Source organism: Babylonia areolata, chromosome 4 (genome assembly GCF_041734735.1).
Source record: "Babylonia areolata isolate BAREFJ2019XMU chromosome 4, ASM4173473v1, whole genome shotgun sequence".
In the NCBI taxonomy this organism is placed as follows: Eukaryota; Metazoa; Mollusca; class Gastropoda; order Neogastropoda; family Buccinidae; genus Babylonia; species Babylonia areolata.
The window spans coordinates 36,777,988-36,800,348 of record NC_134879.1 but is presented as its reverse complement, the minus strand read 5'-3'; the positions used below and the strand labels follow the sequence as shown (position 1 = coordinate 36,800,348).

At 43.2% G+C, this 22,361-nt stretch overlaps 1 protein-coding gene across 1 annotated transcript in view; it reads left to right on the top strand.

The window, feature by feature from the left end:
* The first annotated feature begins 7,386 nt into the window (after nucleotides 1-7,386).
* The window catches only part of LOC143281452 (xanthine dehydrogenase/oxidase-like), a 40,971-nt gene continuing 25,996 nt past the window's right edge, over nucleotides 7,387-22,361 (top strand). The window contains exons 1-12 of the mRNA XM_076586663.1: nucleotides 7,387-7,483; nucleotides 8,377-8,485; nucleotides 9,056-9,182; nucleotides 9,830-9,898; nucleotides 10,703-10,896; nucleotides 12,705-12,905; nucleotides 13,568-13,654; nucleotides 15,417-15,561; nucleotides 16,985-17,152; nucleotides 18,549-18,625; nucleotides 18,962-19,055; nucleotides 21,702-21,814. Of these exons, the coding sequence (XP_076442778.1) occupies nucleotides 7,446-7,483; nucleotides 8,377-8,485; nucleotides 9,056-9,182; nucleotides 9,830-9,898; nucleotides 10,703-10,896; nucleotides 12,705-12,905; nucleotides 13,568-13,654; nucleotides 15,417-15,561; nucleotides 16,985-17,152; nucleotides 18,549-18,625; nucleotides 18,962-19,055; nucleotides 21,702-21,814 (1,422 nt within the window). The 5' untranslated portion in view covers nucleotides 7,387-7,445. The remainder of the gene's footprint in view (nucleotides 7,484-8,376; nucleotides 8,486-9,055; nucleotides 9,183-9,829; nucleotides 9,899-10,702; nucleotides 10,897-12,704; nucleotides 12,906-13,567; nucleotides 13,655-15,416; nucleotides 15,562-16,984; nucleotides 17,153-18,548; nucleotides 18,626-18,961; nucleotides 19,056-21,701; nucleotides 21,815-22,361) is intronic.

Below are 22,361 nucleotides of genomic sequence, written 5' to 3'. Positions count from 1 at the left end.
TGCTTTCTGTTACTTTCATTTTATTAAGAAGTATGTTTGTAGGGTAAATACTATGTAATATCTTCCGGTGAAGAACTCTTAATCTAGTTTCTTTTGTACTGATTATGGCTCTGCACCAAACTGATTTGTATAATTTGACACCAACCTTTCTAAGCCAAAAATTGCATGCTGTGGGCACAGTACCCTCCTTCTTTGCATCCAACAACTTCTTTATTTGTTTTGGCTTTGTGTTAAAGAGTTTTGCTTCACAAGGTTGGCAGTCTGTCTCCTTTTCTCCATTTTGTATCCACTGTTTCCAGTTCTTCGGAATTGCATTTAATAATGCATTGAATTCAAATATAATGTTAGCTTTATTTTAACCATTCAAATTTGTTTTTTCCTCTAATGACAGCAAACGTTTTTCATTTTTATGAATCATATCTTTTATTTGTCCAACGCCCTTATCTTTCCAATTTTTAAAGAATAATACATTTTTTTTAATATTTCATTAAGGAGTTGTTGAAAAGCAGCTGTGAATGAAAGTTTATGCAATTTACATCTGAAGATTCCCATTTACCTTTGTAATCTGAGCATGTTGACATTACATTTTCCCAAAATTCCTTATCAATAACATTAATGCGCCGTGAGTCTTTTGTTCTACAGTTAATGAAGAAAATATTGTTATCAGTGGCAAGTTTATCTAAGTGCCATTTTGGTATGTAGCACTATTTGTCCTGTTCCCTGGCTTCAAAAAGTTTCCATTGTAAAATCAGATATTTTTTAAATTCAATAATGTTAATCATATTCAACCCCCCGCTTTTCAAATTCATCCTCTAAGACTTTTCTTTTCACTTTTTCACAGGCCATTATTATTATTATTAAATCTTTTCTTCCAAAGAAATTCAAACAGTATTGTATTTACTTTGTTCAAAACTGCGTACGGAAGACCAATTGATTGCATGACATATACAAACTGACGTATTAAGAAGGTTTTATTTATAACGACTTTTCCTGCTATGCTTAGATCACGTTTATTCCAGTCCTTTATTAAGTCATTCAAACGGTCAATTCTACCCATCCAATTTTCCTCCATGTGCCTTGCCATTCTGTGTGTTTCAAAATATATTCCAAGTATTTTTATTTTGTTAACAGTTGCAAATGGGAGATTATCCTCTTCTTTCTGGGTGCCATTTTTTAATGCTTTCGTCTTTTGTACATTCAGTTTTAATGCAGAAAAAGTTTGAAACAAATCAAAGATGTCTAATGATTTGTGCATGTCCTCTCTGTTTTTTTAAGAATAAGGTTGTATCATCGGCTAGCTGTTTCACGTTTAAGTGAGGGGTTGCATCAGGAGAGCCAGAGGGAGCCTCAATGCCTAATATTAAACTATTTCTTATCTTTACGGCGAGGAGCCTCAACTGCCAAAACAAATGCTGACGGGGAAAAGGGGCATCCCTGTCGTATCCCACATGACACCTCAAATGGTTCTGATATCCAACCTCCATGATTAATTGAACTTATATTACCATTGGTTATTACAGAGACCCACTTCTGAAAACTTCTGATCAGCATATTATGGTCTGGTCTGATCTGGCCTGCCTGGCCTAATTTGGTCTTGTCTGATATGGTCAGTCTTGATCTGGTATTGTTTCCTACGATGCACACACTGTACCTTAACACATTCCCCTGTTGTTCTATCAGGGTGCAACTCACCGGATCAGAACTCGGCCCATTGGTTGAGATAAAGGATTTATCAGACGGGAAATCCCTGTGTATTCCCAGTGTGTGTGTGTGTGTGTGTGTGTGTGTGTGTGTGTGTGTAGTGGAGTCTGTGGGGAGGATTATTGTGGGAGGAATGGAGAGTTACTTTTCTTGTGCTTTTTATTTTTTTATCTTTATCATTATTTTATTGTCTGCTCATGTGCTTGTGTGCCCTACTCTTTTGTTTGTTTATCTCTGTCACTTTCAAGCGTGCAGAAACACACTCTCCCATTTTCTCCCCCCCCCCCTCTCTCTCTCTCTCACTCTCAGATTTGGTACTTCTTTTATAAAAACAATCATCCTGGAAGAGAATTGTATGGCAGCAGATAACACGTTGCAGCCTGCCGCCAAGGCTAGACCTTCTATGGTGTGGTGATCAGGTCAAAACATGTTCTCTCCCGCATGAACACTTGGGAATGAGAGTGAATAAACTCTCTCTCTCTCTCTCTCTCTCTCTCTCTCTCTCTCTCTCTCTCTCTCTCTCTCTCTCTCTCTCTCTCTCACTCACTCTGTGTGTGTGTGTGTGTGTGTGTGTGTGTGTGTGTGTGTGTGTGTGTGTGTGTGTGTGTGTGTGTTGAGGGGACGGGGGAGGATTATTGTGGGGGGAATGGAGAGGCACTCTTCTTGTGCTTTTTATCTTTTATCTTCATCATTATTCTATTGTCAGGTCATGTCCTTGTCTGCCCTACTCTTTTTTTTTTAAATCTCTGTCACTGTCAAGCGTGTAGAAACACATTCTCTCTCATTTTCTCCCTCTCTCTCTCTCCCCCCCCCCCCCCAGCCCCCCTCTCTTCCTCGTTTGGTGTTTCTGATATAAGAGTAAACAGATATTTTTATGTAACCGTGAATAATTCACAATTATTATGTCCTCTGTGCGAGGAATCCAGAGAGGATGAAGTTCAGGTTGTTTTGAAATGTCCTGCCCTAACAGACCTTCGACTTAAATTCATCCTGAAGAAATATTATGCATATCCATGTCTGTTTAGATTATGTTTATTGATGTCATCGACTGATGATGAAACAATGTGCAGTCTATATTTGTATTCATTTCGAGCACTTCAGCTGAGAGAAACGCTGGTATCCTAATTGTTTTGGTATCTGGTTATGCTTATTGTGTTTACATAGTTGTAGTGACGCATGTTTATTTCTGTTTTCGCCCCCTGTTCATATGGGCTATTGCCTTTAAAGAATAAATCATCTGAATTTGAACACCCCCTGCCCCCCACCCCCCCGGACCCACGCCCCCACCCCTCTAAAAAAAAAGAAAAGAAAAGAAAAACAACATCAAGCACACCCCCGAAAACGGAGAATGGTTGCCTGCATGGCGGGGTGATGAAACAGTCCGGTCATACACGTAAAATGTTACATTTCTGTATGAGTGTGTATGTGTGCGCGCCTGAAATCTGACTGAATGACACAGGAAACGAATGATGATCTGCCAAAAGCAGCCGTCAGTCGGCTCTGCCCAGGTAGGGTAGGTAGCCTGCTGTGCAAATGTTTCCGTGTTTGTAAAACGCTTAGAGCTTTGTCTCCAACCGAGGATATGCGCTATAGAAGTATCCATATCATTATCATGAAGTCCATTTTCCAATCTGAGCCATTGAATAAATCGTACTGATGAACAAAAGAAATGGGAGCAGCGCTTATTTTCGATTTGAGGAATGATGCTGATGACTAAAAAAAGTCACTGAAAGCAGCAAGTCACAATTTTGACGCTAAAGGCATACCATACGTTTTCTTTTCTTTGTGCTGAGGTGTGCGGACATGACATCAAATGAATCGAGATGACGCACTAACCTACGAAGTCTTGATTCGTTTAATTCTGCGTCTGTTGGCCAACGCATGGAGTTGCAATAAAAAACAAAACAAAAAAACAACAAAAAACCACACCAAAAAACAACAACCTGAGCTGTCACTTAATTTGTTTATTCATCCCTTTTATGTTTTATATAAACAATCATCCTGGGAGTGAATTGTATGGCAGCAGATGACACGTTGCAGCCTGCCGCCAAGGCTAGACCTTCTATGGTGTGGTGATCAGGTCAAAACCTCTTCTCTCTGGCATAAACACACTTCTGGGAATTAGAGTGAATAAACTCTGTGTGTGTGTGTGTGTGTGTGTGTGTGTGTGTGTGTGTGTGTGTGTGTGTGTGTGTGTGTGTTTCCGACTGCACACACAAGCAAACAAAATGTCAGCACCAATGTATTAGAGAGCGAGAGACGCCAGTCCACTTCAGTTTCTCAAGGAGACTTCACTGCGTTCGGACAAATCCATACATGCTGCACCATATCTGCCAAGCAGATTTCTGGCCAGCAGCAATCCCCAACACGCTCTGTGTTGTTCCAGTGTAGGATGGTATGAAGCTGCACTTGTGGGAATGTTTCTGCAATCAGGTCTCACTATTTCATACCACTGAAAGTGAACGGTGTGCGGCGTCTACGCACACACACACACACACACACACACACACACACACACACACACACACACACACACACCATCTCCCACATTACCCTGACCCCCCTCCCCCCTGCGACGCCATTTTCGATACGAATGCAGATTGCCTGTCATGTGGGGTACCGATGTCAACGGCTCGCCATTCAGTGTATAGTTATGGATTCTCACGAAGAAACTTTCCATTCGACTCTTGACACGTTCGAAATGCCCGGGGTAGCTCCGATTTTATGCTGCCCCATGAGGAAAACGTGGAGAAAACAATTAATTGTCGAAACCGCGATAGCGTTCCGTCGTCTGGAACGTTTCCTTATGTCAGGAACGCTATAGCGTTCCATCGTCCAGACCCTGCGGTTCCCGGATTACTGTATGACCATGTAGGCTTTTAAATCTGAACGTTGGGCATTGCCTCATGCCTTTCTTGGCTTCCCATTCTACTTTCAATTTTTTGTACGAGGTTCATTGAGTAAGTTGGAATGATGGCATGCTGGTTTTCTGGGTGTATGAACAGATGACAGCCACTGGAGAGCACGTGGGTGTGAAACGACCTTGCTTCTGTCTGATTCCAGAGTAGTTTTGTCACTTGATTTATTAATTTTTCAAGATCTGTACATCTAAAATCACATCTTAGTGATTATGTTGGTATGCATGCATCTTACACTTAAACTGCGTACGCGCGTGCGCGCATGTGTGTGTATGCGTGCGTGCGTGCGTGCGCTCGCGCGCGCCCGCTTGTGTGTGTGCGTGCTACAGACATGCAGTGTGATTTAGGAGTTCACCTTTCAGATCCTCCCGCTGAAGTGTTGCCGGTGTGAGGCACAACCTGCACGCTGCAAAATGGCTGGCCACAACGACCTGGTGTTTTCTGTCAACGGCAAACAGGTGAACCCAGAACAACCCCCCTCTGTCTGTCCGTTTGTCTGTCTGTCTGTACTGTGCATGTCCACATGTCTTTACATTAAGGCTACTACTGATGTCCCCTTTTTACATTCACTTTAATGTACGTGTGTGTGTGTGAGCATGCAGAGACACAAAGGGAGAGAGAGTGTGTGTGTGTGCGTGTGTTTGAGAGAGAGAGGAAGAGAGATAGAGACAAAGACACAGAGAGAGAGAGAGAGAGTGTGTGTGTGTTTGAGAGAGGAAGAGAGATAGAGACAAAGAAACAGAGAGAGAGAGAGAGAGAACTGTTAATGATTAAGTACCGATTTTCCTGTATCATTTCCAGATAACTGTGTCCAATCCTGATCCTGAGACAACTTTGCTTCAGTTCCTCCGGTTAAACTGTATCCTTTAAAACACGTTGTGTGTGTGTGTGTGTGTGTGTGTGTGTGTGTGTGTGTGTGTGTGTGTGTGTGTGTGTGTTGTAATATCCAAAGTTGCCATCGTCACAGAAAATGTCATCCCAACCTCGCTTAACGAAGGTCAGCTTCGAATTTGCAGAACGCAACACATCAAAACATAGAACAGCACAACGTTACGTATCCAATACAACAACAACAACAATGATCATCATAATGATAATGATAATCTTTTTCTTCTTCTTCTCCCTCTTCTTGTGAATACAATGCATTTCATATTTTGTATTTGTTAATGCAAAATGTTAGTTTTCAGGTACTCTGACGCGTTTTCCTGTACGAGACATGTCATGCATTGTCTTATCCGTCACTGTCACTGTCACTGGTCCCGAAACCTGGTTTGGTCGTGGGGACGCTGCACTGCTGAACGCATCACCAGCATTCTCCAGAAAGCGATCGTGGGATAGCTTCGGCAAAGCTCCTCTCTGTCCACTCAGTGATGTTGTCTGCCCACTTCCTTCACAGTCTGCCTCGTCTCCTTTTCCCCTTGCACTGTTCCCTGAAGGATGGTCTTGGAGAGCCTGTCGGATCTTGTCACGTGGCCACACCATCTCATCTTCGTTCATTCACAGTGGTCAGTATGTGTCCATACCGACCAAAGTGCTGCCTGATGGTTTTTCTGACTTCGTCATTTGTGATGTAGTCTTTGCGGGAGATGCCAAGGACTCTCCTGAAGTACCATATATCCACTGCTTGGATCCTTCTCTCAAGCTTTGCCAAAAGAACCCAGGATTCGCATGCATACAAGAAAACAGAGAATCAGTGCATGCAGAAGCTTCACTTTTGTTCCGAGACTGATGTTCTTGTCTCTCCATAATCATGGTCTTCAGTCTTGCAGTACTGTTGCAGTCTGTGCAGCTCTTGCCAGTGTTTTGGTCTTGGAGCCTTCTTCACTGGTGATGGCAACAAGGTTCTTAAACTGCTTCAATGTTTCCAGCTGTTAACTGCTGACATTGATCTTGGAAATGATTAGGTCTTTGCTGTTTGTCGTGAGTTTCGAATTCCCTTGACTAATAAACATCGAGTCTGAGTTCGATCCCCGTGGCACCTGGTGGGTTAGGGGTGGAGATTTTTCCGATCTCCGAGGTCGACAAATGTGAAGACCCACAAGTGCCTGTGTATACGCGTGCAGAAGATCAAATACCCACGTTAAAAATCTCGCAGTCGATGTCAGCGTTTGGTGGGTTTGGAAAACAAGAACATACCCAGCATGCGCGCCCCCCAAAACGGAGTGTGGCTGCCTACATGGCGGGGTAAATATAAAATGATAATAAAACGTTCATACACAAAAACCGTCACATGTCTGAATGTGTGTGTGTGTGCGTGTGCGTGTATGTGTGTGTGTGCGCGCGCGCACGCACGCACACACACACACACACACACACACACACACACACACACACACGCACACGCACACACACACACGACCGAAACCCGATTGAATGACCCAGCAAGCGAATGATGAGCGCCCATTGGCAGCTGTTAGTCGGCTCCACCCAGTTAGGCAGCCTGTTGTGCAAATGACTCCGTGTTTAGATAGTGTTTAGAGCTTGGCCTCTAACCGAGGTTAGGCACTATAGAAGTATCCAAATCATCATCTCGTACACACATCCTCAACTCCAGTATCCCTATAGAAGTATCCATATCATCATCAGATACACACATCCTCCAGTATCCCTATAGAAGTATCCATATCATCATGATACACACATCCTAAACTCCAGTGTCTCTATAGAAGTATCCATATCATCATGCACACACATCCTCAACTCCAGTGTCTCTATAGAAGTATCCATATCATCATCATTTACACACATCCTCAACTCCAGTGTCCAGTACAGCTGACAGGAACCAAGCTGGGATGTGGGGAAGGTGGGTGTGGCGCCTGTACTGTAATGGTGTCCTTCTGGTCTGCGGACTCCGACACTGCTCGGTAACAGTCTGTCCATTATACCACAAAACATGATTCTCTCTCTCTCTCTCTCTCTCTCTCTCTCTCTCTCTCTCTCTCTCTCTCTCTCTCTCTCTCTCTCTCTCTCTCTCTCTCTCTCTCTCTCTCTCTCTCTCTCTCTCTCTTTGTGTTAAACGCAAGTGTGTGTTTGAATGTGTTTATGTATGCTTGAATAATGTGTGTGCTCGCGCCACTGCGTTCAGTGTGCATGTGTGTGCGCGCGCACCTTGTGTGTGTGTGTGTGTGTGTGTGTGTGTGTGTGTGTGTGTGTACAGACACTACAGTGCCAATGCCTGTCTCCTGCCCCTGTGTTCACTGTGTGTGTGTGTGTGTGTGTGTGTGTGTGTGTGTGTGTGTGTGTGTGTGTGTGTGTGTGTGTGTGTGTGTGTGTGTGTGTGTGTGTGTACAGACACTACAGTGCCAATGCCTGTCTCCTGCCCCTGTGTTCACTGTGTGTGTGTGTGTGTGTGTGTGTGTGTGTGTGTGTGTGTGTGTGTGTACAGACACTACAGTGTCAATGCCTGTCTCCTGCCCCTGTGTTCACTGTGTGTGTGTGTGTGTGTGTGTGTGTGTGTGTGTGTGTACAGACACTACAGTGCCAATGCCTGTCTCCTGCCCCTGTGTTCACTGTGTGTGTGTGTGTGTGTGTGTGTGTGTGTGTGTGTGTGCAGACACTACAGTGCCAATGCCTGTCTCCTGCCCCTGTGTTCACTGTGTGTGTGTGTGTGTGTGTGTGTGTGTGTGTGTGTGTGTGTGTGTGTGTGTGTACAGACACTACAGTGCCAATGCCTGTCTCCTGCCCCTGTGTTCACTGTGTGTGTGTGTGTGTGTGTGTGTGTGTGTGTGTGTGTGTGTGTGTGTGTGTGTGTGTACAGACACTACAGTGCCAATGCCTGTCTCCTGCCCCTGTGTTCACTGCACGGAATGGCTGTCACCACTGTGGAGGGCATCGGTAGCCATCGTACCCGTCTCCATCCGCTACAGGTGAGAGACAAGACAAGCCAGGCCAAGACAAGACAAGACAAGACGTGATGAGGCGAGACAAGACGAGACAAGTTGAGACAAACCAAAATTCTTTTAATTTTATTTTTTTGATAATAGATTAGCACTGATGCGTTGAATTTTGCCCAGTCCCTGCTCTAGATAGGCCAACACACTACGCTATACTTAACAACAAAGGCAAAAACATGATGGTGAAAACATATGAAGATAAATGAATGGTCACGAACACATCACAATATCAGAATGGTGTTGTTGGGATGGAAAGGAACGAGAGAAGAAAAGCATGCCACATATATTGTATGAAACACACACACACACACACACACACACACACACACACACACACACACACACACACACACGTGCGTGCGTGCGTGCGGGTGCGCCCGTGCACCCTTTCTTGTATCTACACTTGCACAAAGTATTTAAGAAAGATGGTGTCAGTATAAAAGTCAGTATAAAACAATAACCAAGCTGTAAAATGCACAACAAAATCTCAAACAAGTGTGAAACTCAAGGGTTTTTTCATTCTTAATTGTCCCCTCCACACAGGAGCAAATTGCAGCCCATCACGGCACACAGTGCGGCTTCTGTACACCAGGATTCGTCATGTCCATGTACACCTTGCTCCGTAACAGCCCTACTCCTACTGTTCAACAGCTGGAGTCGGCGTTTGAAGGTGAGACGTCTCGTTCATTCTCTGTGTGTGTGCGTGCACGCGCGCGCGCTCGTGTGTGTGTGTGTGTGTGTGTGTGTGTGTGTGTGTGTGTGTGTGTGTGTGTCTGTGTGTGTGTGGTGGGTGTAGGGGGTGGGGAGGGAGGTGGTTGCATACGCGTAAAAACTCGGGCGAGAACCGAGCACTCTAACCATTCGGCCACCGAATTTCTTTATGTGTATGGAAAATAACGTCACACCAGTGGTATGATCAATGTTTCTCCACTGCAATAGGAAGTCATTCACAGCTTATTCTTTTGTGAAGGACCATGACTCGGAAATTAGAAGGCAAGACAAGACAAGACAAGACAAGACAAGACAAGACAAGCCACGACAAGACAAGACAAGCCACGACAAGACAAGACGAGACATAGAATTGCAGTGACTACTAGTGCTGCAGTCTCGGGGGCAAGGTGGTTTTTGGGAACCATTCCATCTGTCCTTAAACCCTCTTGGCCGAGAGAGTGTGGATGTAACTTGGGCAAGACACTCTCCACTATAATCAAATTGTAGCCCAGATAGTCAGGACAGCAGATGCCTCCTCTGCTGTTCTGATGGCCATAGACTGACACGACTGACTGTCATACATACATGTCATGTCACGGCGTGCAGGCAACCTGTGTCGATGTACTGGATACAGACCTATCCTGGATGCTTACCGGCCTTTCACACAGGTAAATGGTGTGTGTGTGTGTGTGTGTGTGTGTGTGTGTTAGTGTGTGTTAGTGTGTGTGTGTGTGTGTGTGTGTGTGTGTGTGTGTGTGTGTGTGTTGTTTCCAAGTTACTATCAGTTCACTCCTCGTCGTGGCCGGCAAAACCCGCTTCTTTGCAAGTCAGGACAACAGTTGCCTCATCTGCTGGTCTGGTGCTTAGCTAGTGCTGGGATATTAGTAATAATTACAATGGACATGTATATGTTATATTTTTCATTTTCAGAAATAATGCTTAAAGCGCTTTGCATTTCGTTCATTCACAATGATACTCTCAAAAGTAATAATGGAAAAAAAAAAAAATAACAGCAACAAACAAACCAAGTAAGAATAAGAAGAGGAAGACGACGAAGACGAAAAAGAAGGTAATGATTACTACGACTATTACACTACTACTGCTGCTGCTGCTGCTGATGATGATGATGATGATGAAGATGATGATGATGATGATGACGACGACAGTGATAGTAATAATAACGTGAATGCATATAGCAACTCTAAATATAGGGAATTTGCTGTTTCTTGACATTCTTTATAGAGCTGAGCTTTTCATTCTCTCCATGTTCATAATCGGTGTTGTAATGATTGTCTGTTTGTTTACATTCCCCATCGTGAGGGGCCCAGGCCTAAAATGGATGAACCCTCTGTGTCTGAATCTGTCTGGATATGTTGAGTCCGTCTTGTGCTTACCTTTATTTTCAGCCTAATTATATATTGGAATTCATTGACGACAGATCGTAAAATTATATTCACTTTTTCTTTTTGAAGGGGGGAGTATGTGCTTTAGGAGACCAGTGCTGCAAAAATATCCCCAAGATCAAAAACACCAACCAGAATGGAGACACCCTGGCCAATGGTGTCCCAAACGAGCATCCCGTTTCCAGAGGGATCCAGAATGGGGATGTCAGTTTTGGCAATATCCAGAATGGTAATTCTACCTTGAATGGCGTGGCCGAGCAGGATGGGGAGGTGATTGACTGAGTACTCTCTCTCTGTCTCTGTCTCTCTCTCCTTCTCTCTTTCTCTCTCTTCCTCAAAGCCTCCTTCTCTCTCAAAAATGTATGCGATGTTTTGAAATGGTTGTATACTACTGTTGCGTTTCTTATTAATTTTCATGTCATATATATATATATATATATATATATATATATATATATATATATATATATATAGAGAGAGAGAGAGAGAGAGAGAGAGAGAGAGAGAGAGAGATTGCTAATTATGTTTCTCAGAAAAAAAAAATTCTGTGTGTGTGTGTGTGTCTGTGTGTCTGTGTGTGTCTGTGATATGTTTGATGTTGTGATATAATCATGATTGTTTGTGTTTGGTATAGTCATTTCTTTAAATGGTTGCATAAGGTCAGTTAGAAATTATATTAAAAAAACCTGAACATTGAAATTGATAATAACATTGCTTTGCAGATGAGAAAATCATTACAAATGATATATTCAGTGAAAAAAGGAACAAAAGTTTATTACGATACTCTAGTTAAAAACAATACGACCCCTAAATGCTGTAAGAAATGGAACGATTTGTTGCAACTGAACATTAATTGGAAACAGACATTTCACAAAATACACAAAATAAGTGACGTCAACTTAAAATGGTTTCAAATAAGAATAGTTCATAGGATTATTGCAACAAACAGATCACTGAAACAGATGAATATCTCTCATAATGATAAATGTAGCTTCTGTGGATCACATCCAGAAACCATTGAACACCTTTTTTTGGAGATGTGAGATTGCGCAGAGATTTTGGACTGCTTTCCAAACTGATATTAATAACAAATGCAATAATGTATACAATGCCCAATTATGTGAAGAATTAGTTTTATTTGGAAACTCACACACATTTGCTACAGATGACATTTTAGATTTCATTATTTCACTTGCCAAAAACTTTCTGTACAAATGCAAATTCAATAAACAACCACCACAACTCAATGCGTTTAAAACACAGCTCAGATACAGATACAAAATCGAAGAACATGCATCTTATATACTAATGAACCATCATGCTTTCCGTACAAAGTGGAACAGTTACCTTCCAATTATGGAAACTGTTACTTAATCACAATTTCGCATGTTCCATCGTTATCATTCTGTATAACAGTCCTTATTTTGTACTAACAGGTCTTTATTTATTCTTATATGTATTATTTGTTTATTATTTTAACTTTTATGGTTGTTGTTGTCTTTACAATGTGGTTAACTACAAGCTTTCTTTTCCAATAATGTAGAAGTGGTTTACTCATGCTCCTTACTATTATGATATTATAATGCCACCACTCACTTTCGCCTCAGCCTAGATACCATTACTGTAATAGTTGACATAATTGATGCTGTTGCTATGTTACAACTGGTCCAGGCTATTTATTATTAATGTCATCTTAAATCATCATGATTACTACAATCATTAGTGTGTAAACATTGATTGATTGAATGATTGGACAAATATTCCTTTTTTTTTCTTTTTTTCTTTTTTTTGTATTTGTTGATGTTGTTGTTGTTACAGGTTTGTTTTGCATTGTTTAGTCTGTTTTGTTTTGTTTCGTTTTGTTTTATCTTTCTCTCTGTAGTAGAAGATGCTACTGTTCGTTTTATATTGTTTGTTCCATACTATTCTCTGTATTGTATATATGTTTTTGGAAAATTTTTTAAAAAGTTTATTAAAAAAAAAAAAAATATATATATATATATATATATATATATATATATATATTGGAATTCATTGACGACAGATCGTAAAATTATATTCACTTTTTCTTTTTGAAGGGGGGAGTATGTGCTTTAGGAGACCAGTGCTACAAAAGTATCCCCAAGAACAAAAACACCAACCAGAATGGAGACGCCCTGGTGAATGATGTCCCAAACGAGCATCCCGTTTCCAGAGGGATCCAGAATGGGGATGTCAGTTTTGGCAATATCCAGAATGGGAATTCTACCTTGCATGGCGTGGCCGAGCAGGATGGGGAGGTGATTGATTTAAGTATTCTCTCTCTGTCTCTGTCTCTCTCTCCTTCTCTCTCTTTCTCTCTCTTCCTCAAAGCCTCCTTCTCTCTCTAAAATGTATGCGATGTTTTGAAATGGTTGTATACTACTGTTGCGTTTCTTATTAATTTTCATGTCATATATATATATATATATATATATAGAGAGAGAGAGAGAGAGAGAGAGAGAGAGAGAGAGAGATTGTTTGCCTTTTCAAGAGCTATATATAAAAAAAAAGCTAATTATTTTTCTCAGAAAAAAATAATTCTGTGTGTGTGTGTGTGTGTGATATGTTTCATGTTGTGATATAATCATGCATTGTTTGCGTTTGGTTTTAGTCATTTGTTTTTCAGTCATTATATTCATTGTTTTCTTTTAATTTCAGTTCTTTTCCCATTTGATAGGAAGTAAAATGAAGCATTGTCTGCTTATTCTATTTCTCTCTAAAACAAAACAATTGTTTCAACTGTTTGTTTTCTCTCGGTTTTCTCTCTGTCTCTTTCTCTGTCACTTTTTGTCTCTCTCTCTGTCTCTCTCTTTCATATCTGTCAGCGTTTACAACTTTAAGCGGATCCCAAAAAGCAGGACAGACAAGCTATGTGTCTTTGCTCCATGGTTGTAAGCAGTGTGCTGTGCACTGTGTTCAGATGAAGGACCATGCCGGCACGGGAAGGGAGAAAACTGGTGCTGGGATTGACGTCACCCAGGAACCAATATTCCCTCCCTTCCTCAAGGTACGTCAGATCTGAGAGTCAGCATGAACAAGTTCCGCGTTGATCTACACTTAACTGTTGGAGCGCCTAGCTGGCAGTTCAAATGTCGTCAGTTGGAATACATCACAGGTTAAATGCTAAATGTCCCACGGCTCTGTGGACAATGAACTCATAATTACTGTGTCAATGGTTTGGCACAGAAAGGTGCGGCCCTATCTTTTTCTGCCGCTTTAAACCTTCCCTGACCAAAGTCAGGGACCCATTCACACCTGGCTGGAGTGAGGAAGATCGGAGTAAAGTGTCTATCACAAGGACGCACCACGATGCTTGAAAGGGGCCTGGAACTGACCACTGGTAAACACTGGATCAGAAGTCCATCACCTGACCGCTTCTGCCACGGTGCCCCCTCTCATATCACAGACACCCAACATAAAGTTTAGATTTTCGCTGCCCGTCTCAACGTGGTGTCAGTGTATGTATAGTAGTCAGCCGTGTCCAACTAAGACCATCAGGGTAACAGAGAAAGCAACTGCTGTCCCGACTATCTGGGAAGGAATTTGATTTTAGTGAAGACTGTCTTGCCCAAGTTACATTCCCACTCTCTCGATCAAGAGGGTTTTAGGACAGTCTGCATCGGGATGGTTCCCAAAGGCCACTAGCCCCCAAGGCTGCAGCACTAAGAACCAGTGCAATCTTGCCTCCCAGTTGAGAGCCATAGTCCTTCAGTCAAAGCACTGTTAGAAACCATCCACCCCACTTTTCTGGGATGGTTTTCCATGGCGGCCATAAGCATCACCCGAGGTGGGTGTGGACGTTAAACCTGTATAAAACTAACTGGCCTTTGGTTGATCAGAGTATGTTTAGGAAGACTAGCACTATGAAATGGGTTTGAAAAAATATTGGACATTTGAAAAGTTGGAGAGCGATAAAGAACGAAAACTACTTTATGGTTCATTGTTTATGAAATAGAAACAAAAAGAGCCAGGAAGACAGGGTATGAGAGAGAGAGTGAGAAATGGAACGGATAGAAGAGAGAGAGAGAGAGAGAGAGAGAGAGAGAAGGGGAGAGAGAGAGAGATAGAGACAGACAGGCAAGCAGAGAGAATGAAAGGATCGGGGGAGGGGGGTGGGTGGGAGGGTGATTCAAATCACTGTTTGCTATTATCCATCTGACCATAGACAAATCATGATTACTGTTTGAAAAAAGAAAATTAAAGAGAGAGAGATTGGGAGAGAAGGAGAGAGAGAGAGGGGCAGACAGACAGATAGACAGAGAGAGATAGATAGATAGAGAGAGAGGTCAGGAAAGTGGAAATACAGGCAAGGAGACCAAGATTGTGTGTTCTCTTGAAGATTGAAATAATGCCCTACAAATGGCTTACCATTCTAGCTGTCACGACATAAGATATGACCACGCCCCGAATGTCAACTCACAGAACATAATCTTGTCCCAAATGTCACAACAGAAAATACATTCACGTCCCAAATGTCACACTGACATACGGCCACGTCCCATATGTCACTCATGAAATACGCCCACGTCAAAAATGTCACCACACAAGATGTGCCCACAGTATAGATATCAGCGCATAAAATACACCCACGTCCCAAACGTCAGCACATAGAATAAGCACGCGCCCAAATGTCGCCACATAAAATACGCACACGTCCCAAAGCTCCCCACATAAAATACGCACACGTCCCAAATGTCGCCACATAAAATACGCACACGTCCCAAAGATCAGCACATAAAATACGCACACGTCTTCATCCAATCTTGCAGCTGCAAAGGGAGGATTTGAACTCCCAGTCCTTGGTGTTCACGGGTCCACGTGTCACGTGGTACAGACCTGTGTCGCTGGCCGAACTTCTGGACATCAAAAGAGCCCATCCGCACTGCAAAATCGTCGCCGGAAACACGGAGATAGGTATTCTGCATGTACATATTTTACTTTTAGGGCGTGTGTCTTTCACCTTGTGTTGACAGTAGGTGTGTGCTGCTATTACTACTACTACTACTTCTACTACTACTGCTGCTGCTGCTGCTGCCGCTGCAGGTGGTATATAGATGTATACCATATATGTTTTAGCCTTCTGTTAACAGCAGATATACATCGTGTGTGTCTTGTATGAACAAAAGATATATAGCATGTGTATGTTACATCTTCTATGAAGTAGATATATAGTATGTGCATGTTACACCTTGTGTTAGCAATAAGTAGATATGTAGCATGTGAATGTCACGCATTGTGTTAACATTAAGAATCTATATAGCATATGCATATTATGCCTCGTATAAACACTATATACGAGGTGTGTTAAAAAGTATCTACCTTTGTTCATAAAAACTACTCGTATCCAGATGCAACAAACTTACACTAATCTCCTTCAAAGTAATCCCCTTGGGCAGCAACACACTTCTCCCAACGGTTCTGCCACTGTCGGAAGCAGCACTGGAACGCCTCTTTTGGGATGGCGTGCAGCTGGTCCGTCGCATTCTGCATGATGTCTTCTCTGGACTGAAATCTGGTCCCTTTCAGGGGCATTTTCAGCTGTGGGAATAGCCAGAAGTCACACGGAGCCATGTCGAGAGAGTAGGGAGCCTGACGAAGCACAGGTGTACATCACCAGGATCCTCAATTGGTCATGACGATCTCATTTCGGGATGTTGAGGGCCTACCCGAACGTGCTTCACTCTCCGCTTTGAAGCGGTTGTACCACTCCTTTATCTGTGTGGTGCCCATTGCTTCGTCCCCGAACGGCTGTTGAATCTCGCGGATCGTTTCCATTTGGGAATCGCCAAACTTGACATGATATTTGATGCAGTAGTGTTGTTCAAGTTTTTCAGTCATTTTGTCAGAAACGAAAATCCGACGGCGCTCACTTCCACTCCCTCACTCATCGGCGGTCTGCCGTCGACTGACAGCTTCTGCAGGCGGGAAAAAATTCACTTATGCGCATTAGTGTCGCCTGCATACGTGCACCAAACCACGCCTCCCCAGCTTCATTTGTTTCGCCTTGTGTTAACAGAATATGTATAGCGTGTGTGTAACGATTCATGTGGACAGTAATTTCCAGTGTTTGTTCTGATGAAGTCTGAAATGACTGCCCTGAATGGCAGACCACATCGTCATGTGTGACATGAAATAGGTTCACGTTTTTATCCAGTTTGTGTGCTTATACCTACGTAAGAAAGAATGCAATATATGTGCATGTGTGAAGGGGTCAGTGTGTGTGTGTGTGTGTGTGTGTGTGTGTGTGTGTGTGTGTGTGTGTGAAAGTGTGTGCGTGCTTGCGCGTGTGTGTTGATTAAGTGATGTAATGGTTATTTTACCTGTGGTGACCAACCAGGTGTGGAGATGAAGGTGAAGAAACAGCTGTACCCGGTGCTGGTGTCCGCTACCCGTGTACCCGAACTGACCACTATCCAGCGTGTGTCCAGCGGCATCAGACTGGGCGCCTCTGTCACTCTGGCCACCCTGGAATGCTCTCTGAAGGAGGCCGTTGGGAACTTGCCGGGTGGGGGTCTCGGGGATGGGGTGCTTCTTTCTTTCTGTCTGTCTGTACTACTACTACTACTACTACTACTACTACTACTACAACTATTACTACTACTACTCTGCTACTAGTTGTAGTACTAGTTCTACTTGTATGTATGGGTGATAGTCAGTCGTGTCCAACTATCACTATCAGAACAGCAGAAAAGGCCACTGCTGGACAATAATTTAATCATAGTGGAGAGTGTCTTGCCCAAGTTACGTCCTCACTCTCTCGGCCAAGAAGGTTTTCGGACAGTTGGCGATGGGATGGTTCCCAAAGGCCAGCTAGCCCCGAAGGCTGCAGTACTAAGAGTCAGAGCAAAAATGCCTCCTGAGTTTGAGAGTCATAGTCCTTCACAAAAGACTAAGCTGTAAATAAATTCCCATTGCAGTGGAGAAGCCATTCATCACACGGTCCTCATGTTGGTTCTGCTGTGAGCTTATGCCCATCTGAGCGTCAGGCCTTGATGATAATAATGATAATAGTACAGTCATATATCGCTTTCAAACCTCACAAAGCACTTTGCAATGACACGAAGGTCAAACATAAAGCGCAAAAGAACACACACACACACACACACACACACACACACACACACACACACACACACACACACGTGTAAAGACTGCTTGAGAAGAACTCCTTTCAGATTTGTTTGAAATGTGAGGCATTCCGACGGAATGAAAAAAGCAGTGAATTCCAGGCTGAAGAGCTAGGAGCTTCCCTGACGTGTTTTCTCTGTTGCTGTGTCTAAGATGGAAATGCTCAAGATTCCATCACCGTCTGTTGCTTTTGTGTATCTTCAGGTGTATGTGTGTGGGGGGAGGGGGCAGAGGGAGGGTGGGGGTAGAGCGGGGTGGGAGTGGGATGTTTAACAGCTCCTTGACGACGTTCATAAAACTGTTTGGTCAAAGTCGTTAAAAAAAAAGACACAGAAGAAGAAAACATGATTCATTAATCATCAAGACATTTTTCATTGATTGAAAGCCAGCTTTGAAATCATTCCTGTGTTTGTGTTAAGAGGTAGCTTGTTTACAAGGTCATTTGGATGTGTTTGTTGATGGAAATTTAATCTTTTGATCAGACAGATTCTTTGTTGACAGAAATTTAATCTATTTTAAATATCAGTATATCAGTTAGTTTGTGTGTGTATGTATGTATGTGTGTGTGTGTGGTGTTTGTGTGTGTGTGTGTGTGTGTGTGTATGTGTGTGTGTGTGTGTGTGTGGGGCGTGTGTGGTGTTTTTGTGTGTGTGTGTGCGTGTGTGTGGGTGTGTGGTGTGTTTGTTTGTTTGTTTGTGTGTGTGTGTGCGCGCGCGCGCGCATGCATGCATGCGTGTGTGTGTGTGTGTGTGTGTGTGTGTGTGTGTGTACAGAGGAAAAGACACGAGTGTTCTCTGCCTTTGTGGAGATGTTACGATGGTTTGCTGGACCCCAGATTCGTAACGTGGCTGTGAGTTTCAGTAATCATTTTTTTCCGTTTGACAGTGTGTGTGTGTGTGTGTGTGTGTGTGTGTGTGTGTGTGTGTGTGTGTGTGTGTGTGTGTGTGTGTGTGCGTGTGCGTGTATGAGGGGGAATGTATGTATGTATGTATCCGTATGAATGGAGAATGAGACATATATATGAGAGAAACACACACACACACATATCTGTCTCTCTCTCTCTCTCTCTCCCCTCTCTCTCTCCCCCTCCTTTCTATCTCTGCTCTCTCTCTCTCTCTCTCTCTCTCTCTCTCTCTCTCTCTCTGTCCACACTGATGATGACACCTGTGACCCATTCACTGTTCAGACCCTGGGTGGTAACATCATGACAGCCAGTCCCATCTCGGATCTGAACCCTCTACTCCTTGCCTGTGGGGCCCACCTGGAGTTTGTTTCTACAGGTGTGTGTGTGTGTGTGTGTGTGTGTGTGTGTGTGAAATATATGCGTATATTCTGTGTGTGAATGTATATTTGTGCATGCGGACACACGTGTGTGTGTGTGTGTGTGTTGCATGCGTGTGCATGTGTACATTCATGGTTGCGTGCGTGTGCTTGTGAATGTTAGATTGATATGGTGGCGGACAGATGCACACAATGGTGCTTCTCCGTTGTTTTTATTCTTGGGTGACTGTGTTTCCGCACACTGTGCACTGTGGTGCTACTAAAGTTGGGTTTTGTTTGTTTGTTTTTTTGGGGGGTTTTAGGTCAGTGGGTTTTACTGACTGTGGGTGACTGTGTTTTCACACACTTAACACTGTGCTGCTGCTTGTGGGGATATTTTTATCTTTAGGTCATTGGGATTTTACACATTTTATACAAAATTGCAGCTTCCAGTTTTTTAAGGTCAGTGAGATTTCAAACAATTTACACAATGCTTTTTGTTTTAGGGTTTTTCGTTTTTGTTTTAGCTGTTTTTTGTTGTTGTTTTTTTAGGTCACTGTGTTTTTTCACACTGTACATAATGTTGCTGCATGGTTTTCACATACTGTACACAGTGTTGCTGCATGGTTGTCACACACTGTACACAATGTTGCTGCATGGTTTTCACACACTGTACACAGTGTTGCTGCATGGTTTTCACACACCGTACACAGTGTTGCTGCATGGTTTTCACACACTGTACACAATGTTGCTGCATGGTTTTCACACACTGTACACAGTGTTGCTGCATGGTTTTCACACACTGTACACAATGTTGCTGCATGGTTTTCACACACTGTACACAATGTTGCTGCATGGTTTTCACACACTGTACACAGTGTTGCTGCATGGTTGTCACACACTGTACACAGTGTTGCTGCATGGTTTTCACACACTGTACACAGTGTTGCTGCATGGTTTCACACACTGTACAATGTTGCTGCATGGTTGTCACACACTGTACAATGTTGCTGCATGGTTTTCTTCACACACTGTACACAATGTTGCTGCATGGTTTTCACACACTGTACAATGTTGCTGCATGGTTTCACACACTGTACAATGTTGCTGCATGGTTTTCACACACTGTACAATGTTGCTGCATGGTTTCACACACTGTACAATGTTGCTGCATGGTTGTCACACACTGTACAATGTTGCTGCATGGTTTTCTTCACACACTGTACACAATGTTGCTGCATGGTTTTCTTCACACACTGTACACAGTGTTGCTGCATGGTTTCACACACTGTACACAATGTTGCTGCATGGTTTTCACACACTGTACAATGTTTCTGCATGGTTTTCACACACTGTACACAATGTTTCTGCATGGTTTTCACACACTGTACACAATGTTGCTGCATGGTTTTCACACACTGTACACAATGTTGCTGCATGGTTTTCACACACTGTACAATGTTGCTGCATGGTTTTCACACACTGTACACAATGTTGCTGCATGGTTTTCACACACTGTACAATGTTGCTGCATGGTTGTCACACACTGTACACAGTGTTGCTGCATGATTGTCACACACTGTACACAGTGTTGCTGCATGATTGTCACACACTGTACACAGTGTTGCTGCATGGTTTTCACACACTGTACACAGTGTTGCTGCATGGTTTCACACACTGTACAATGTTGCTGCATGGTTGTCACACACTGTACAATGTTGCTGCATGGTTTTCTTCACACACTGTACACAATGTTGCTGCATGGTTTTCTTCACACACTGTACACAGTGTTGCTGCATGGTTTCACACACTGTACACAATGTTGCTGCATGGTTTTCACACACTGTACAATGTTGCTGCATGGTTTTCACACACTGTACACAATGTTGCTGCATGGTTTTCACACACTGTACACAATGTTGCTGCATGGTTGTCACACACTGTACAATGTTGCTGCATGGTTTTCTTCACACACTGTACACAATGTTGCTGCATGGTTTTCTTCACACACTGTACACAGTGTTGCTGCATGGTTTCACACACTGTACACAATGTTGCTGCATGGTTTTCACACACTGTACACAATGTTGCTGCATGGTTTTCACACACTGTACAATGTTGCTGCATGGTTTTCACACACTGTACACAATGTTGCTGCATGGTTTTCACACACTGTACACAATGTTGCTGCATGGTTTTCACACACTGTACGCAATGTTGCTGCATGGTTTTCACACACTGTACAATATTGCTGCATGGTTTTCACACACTGTACACAATGTTTCTGCATGGTTTTCACACACTGTACACAGTGTTGCTGCATGGTTTTCACACACTGTACACAATGTTGCTGCATGGTTTTCACACACTGTACACAATGTTGCTGCATGGTTTTCTTCACACACTGTACACAGTGTTGCTGCATGGTTTCACACACTGTACACAATGTTTCTACATGGTTTCACACACTGTACACAATGTTGCTGCATAGTTTCACACACTGTACACAGTGTTGCTGCATGGTTTTCACACACTGTACACAATGTTGCTGCATGGTTTTCACACACTGTACACAATGTTGCTGCATGGTTTTCACACACTGTACACAATGTTGCTGCATGGTTGTCACACACTGTACACAATGTTGCACACCACGCCCTGTGCAGACGGCAGCAGACGGGAAGTGAAGATGGACGGTTCCTTCTTCAAGGGATACCGGACCGTTGACGTTTATCCTGACGAGATCCTGCTCTCCGTCCTCCTCCCCTTCTCTCACAAGGTACCAGCCACCAGGCGCCGCGACAGAACCGATCAGCTGTTGTACTTCTGATCCACTGGTCTCCAGTGGTCCCGGTTCGAGGCCCTGTTTCCGCATGCTGCTGTGCTCTTCGGGAAAGGCACTTTACTCCGACCTTCCTCACTCCACCTATGTGTGAATGGGTAGCTGATATCGGTTGGTATCAGTTAAAGTGGAAGAAGGAGAGGGTTGGGCCCTGCCTTTCGATTCTGAGCTCTAGACACAGAGGATAGGGAATCTTTGCCTCCATGGCCCTGAAAGCCTGTGGGATTTTTTCCCTCAGCACACTGCTGTGTACTTGCTGCATCTGTGGGGACTGTTTTTACCCTTAGTTGCGTGCATTTCTTCGCTGCTTCTATAGTAATATTTTCTGTGGGTAGTGCAGTGGCTGCTGCTGCTGCTTATTCTGTTGCTGATGACTGTGCGAATGGGAGCGATACGTAAAAATTGTGAAGTTCAATGATGATGCGAATTGTGTCTATGAAATAGTGAAACCTCCAGAAAAAAACAAACAAAAACAAATGAAAAC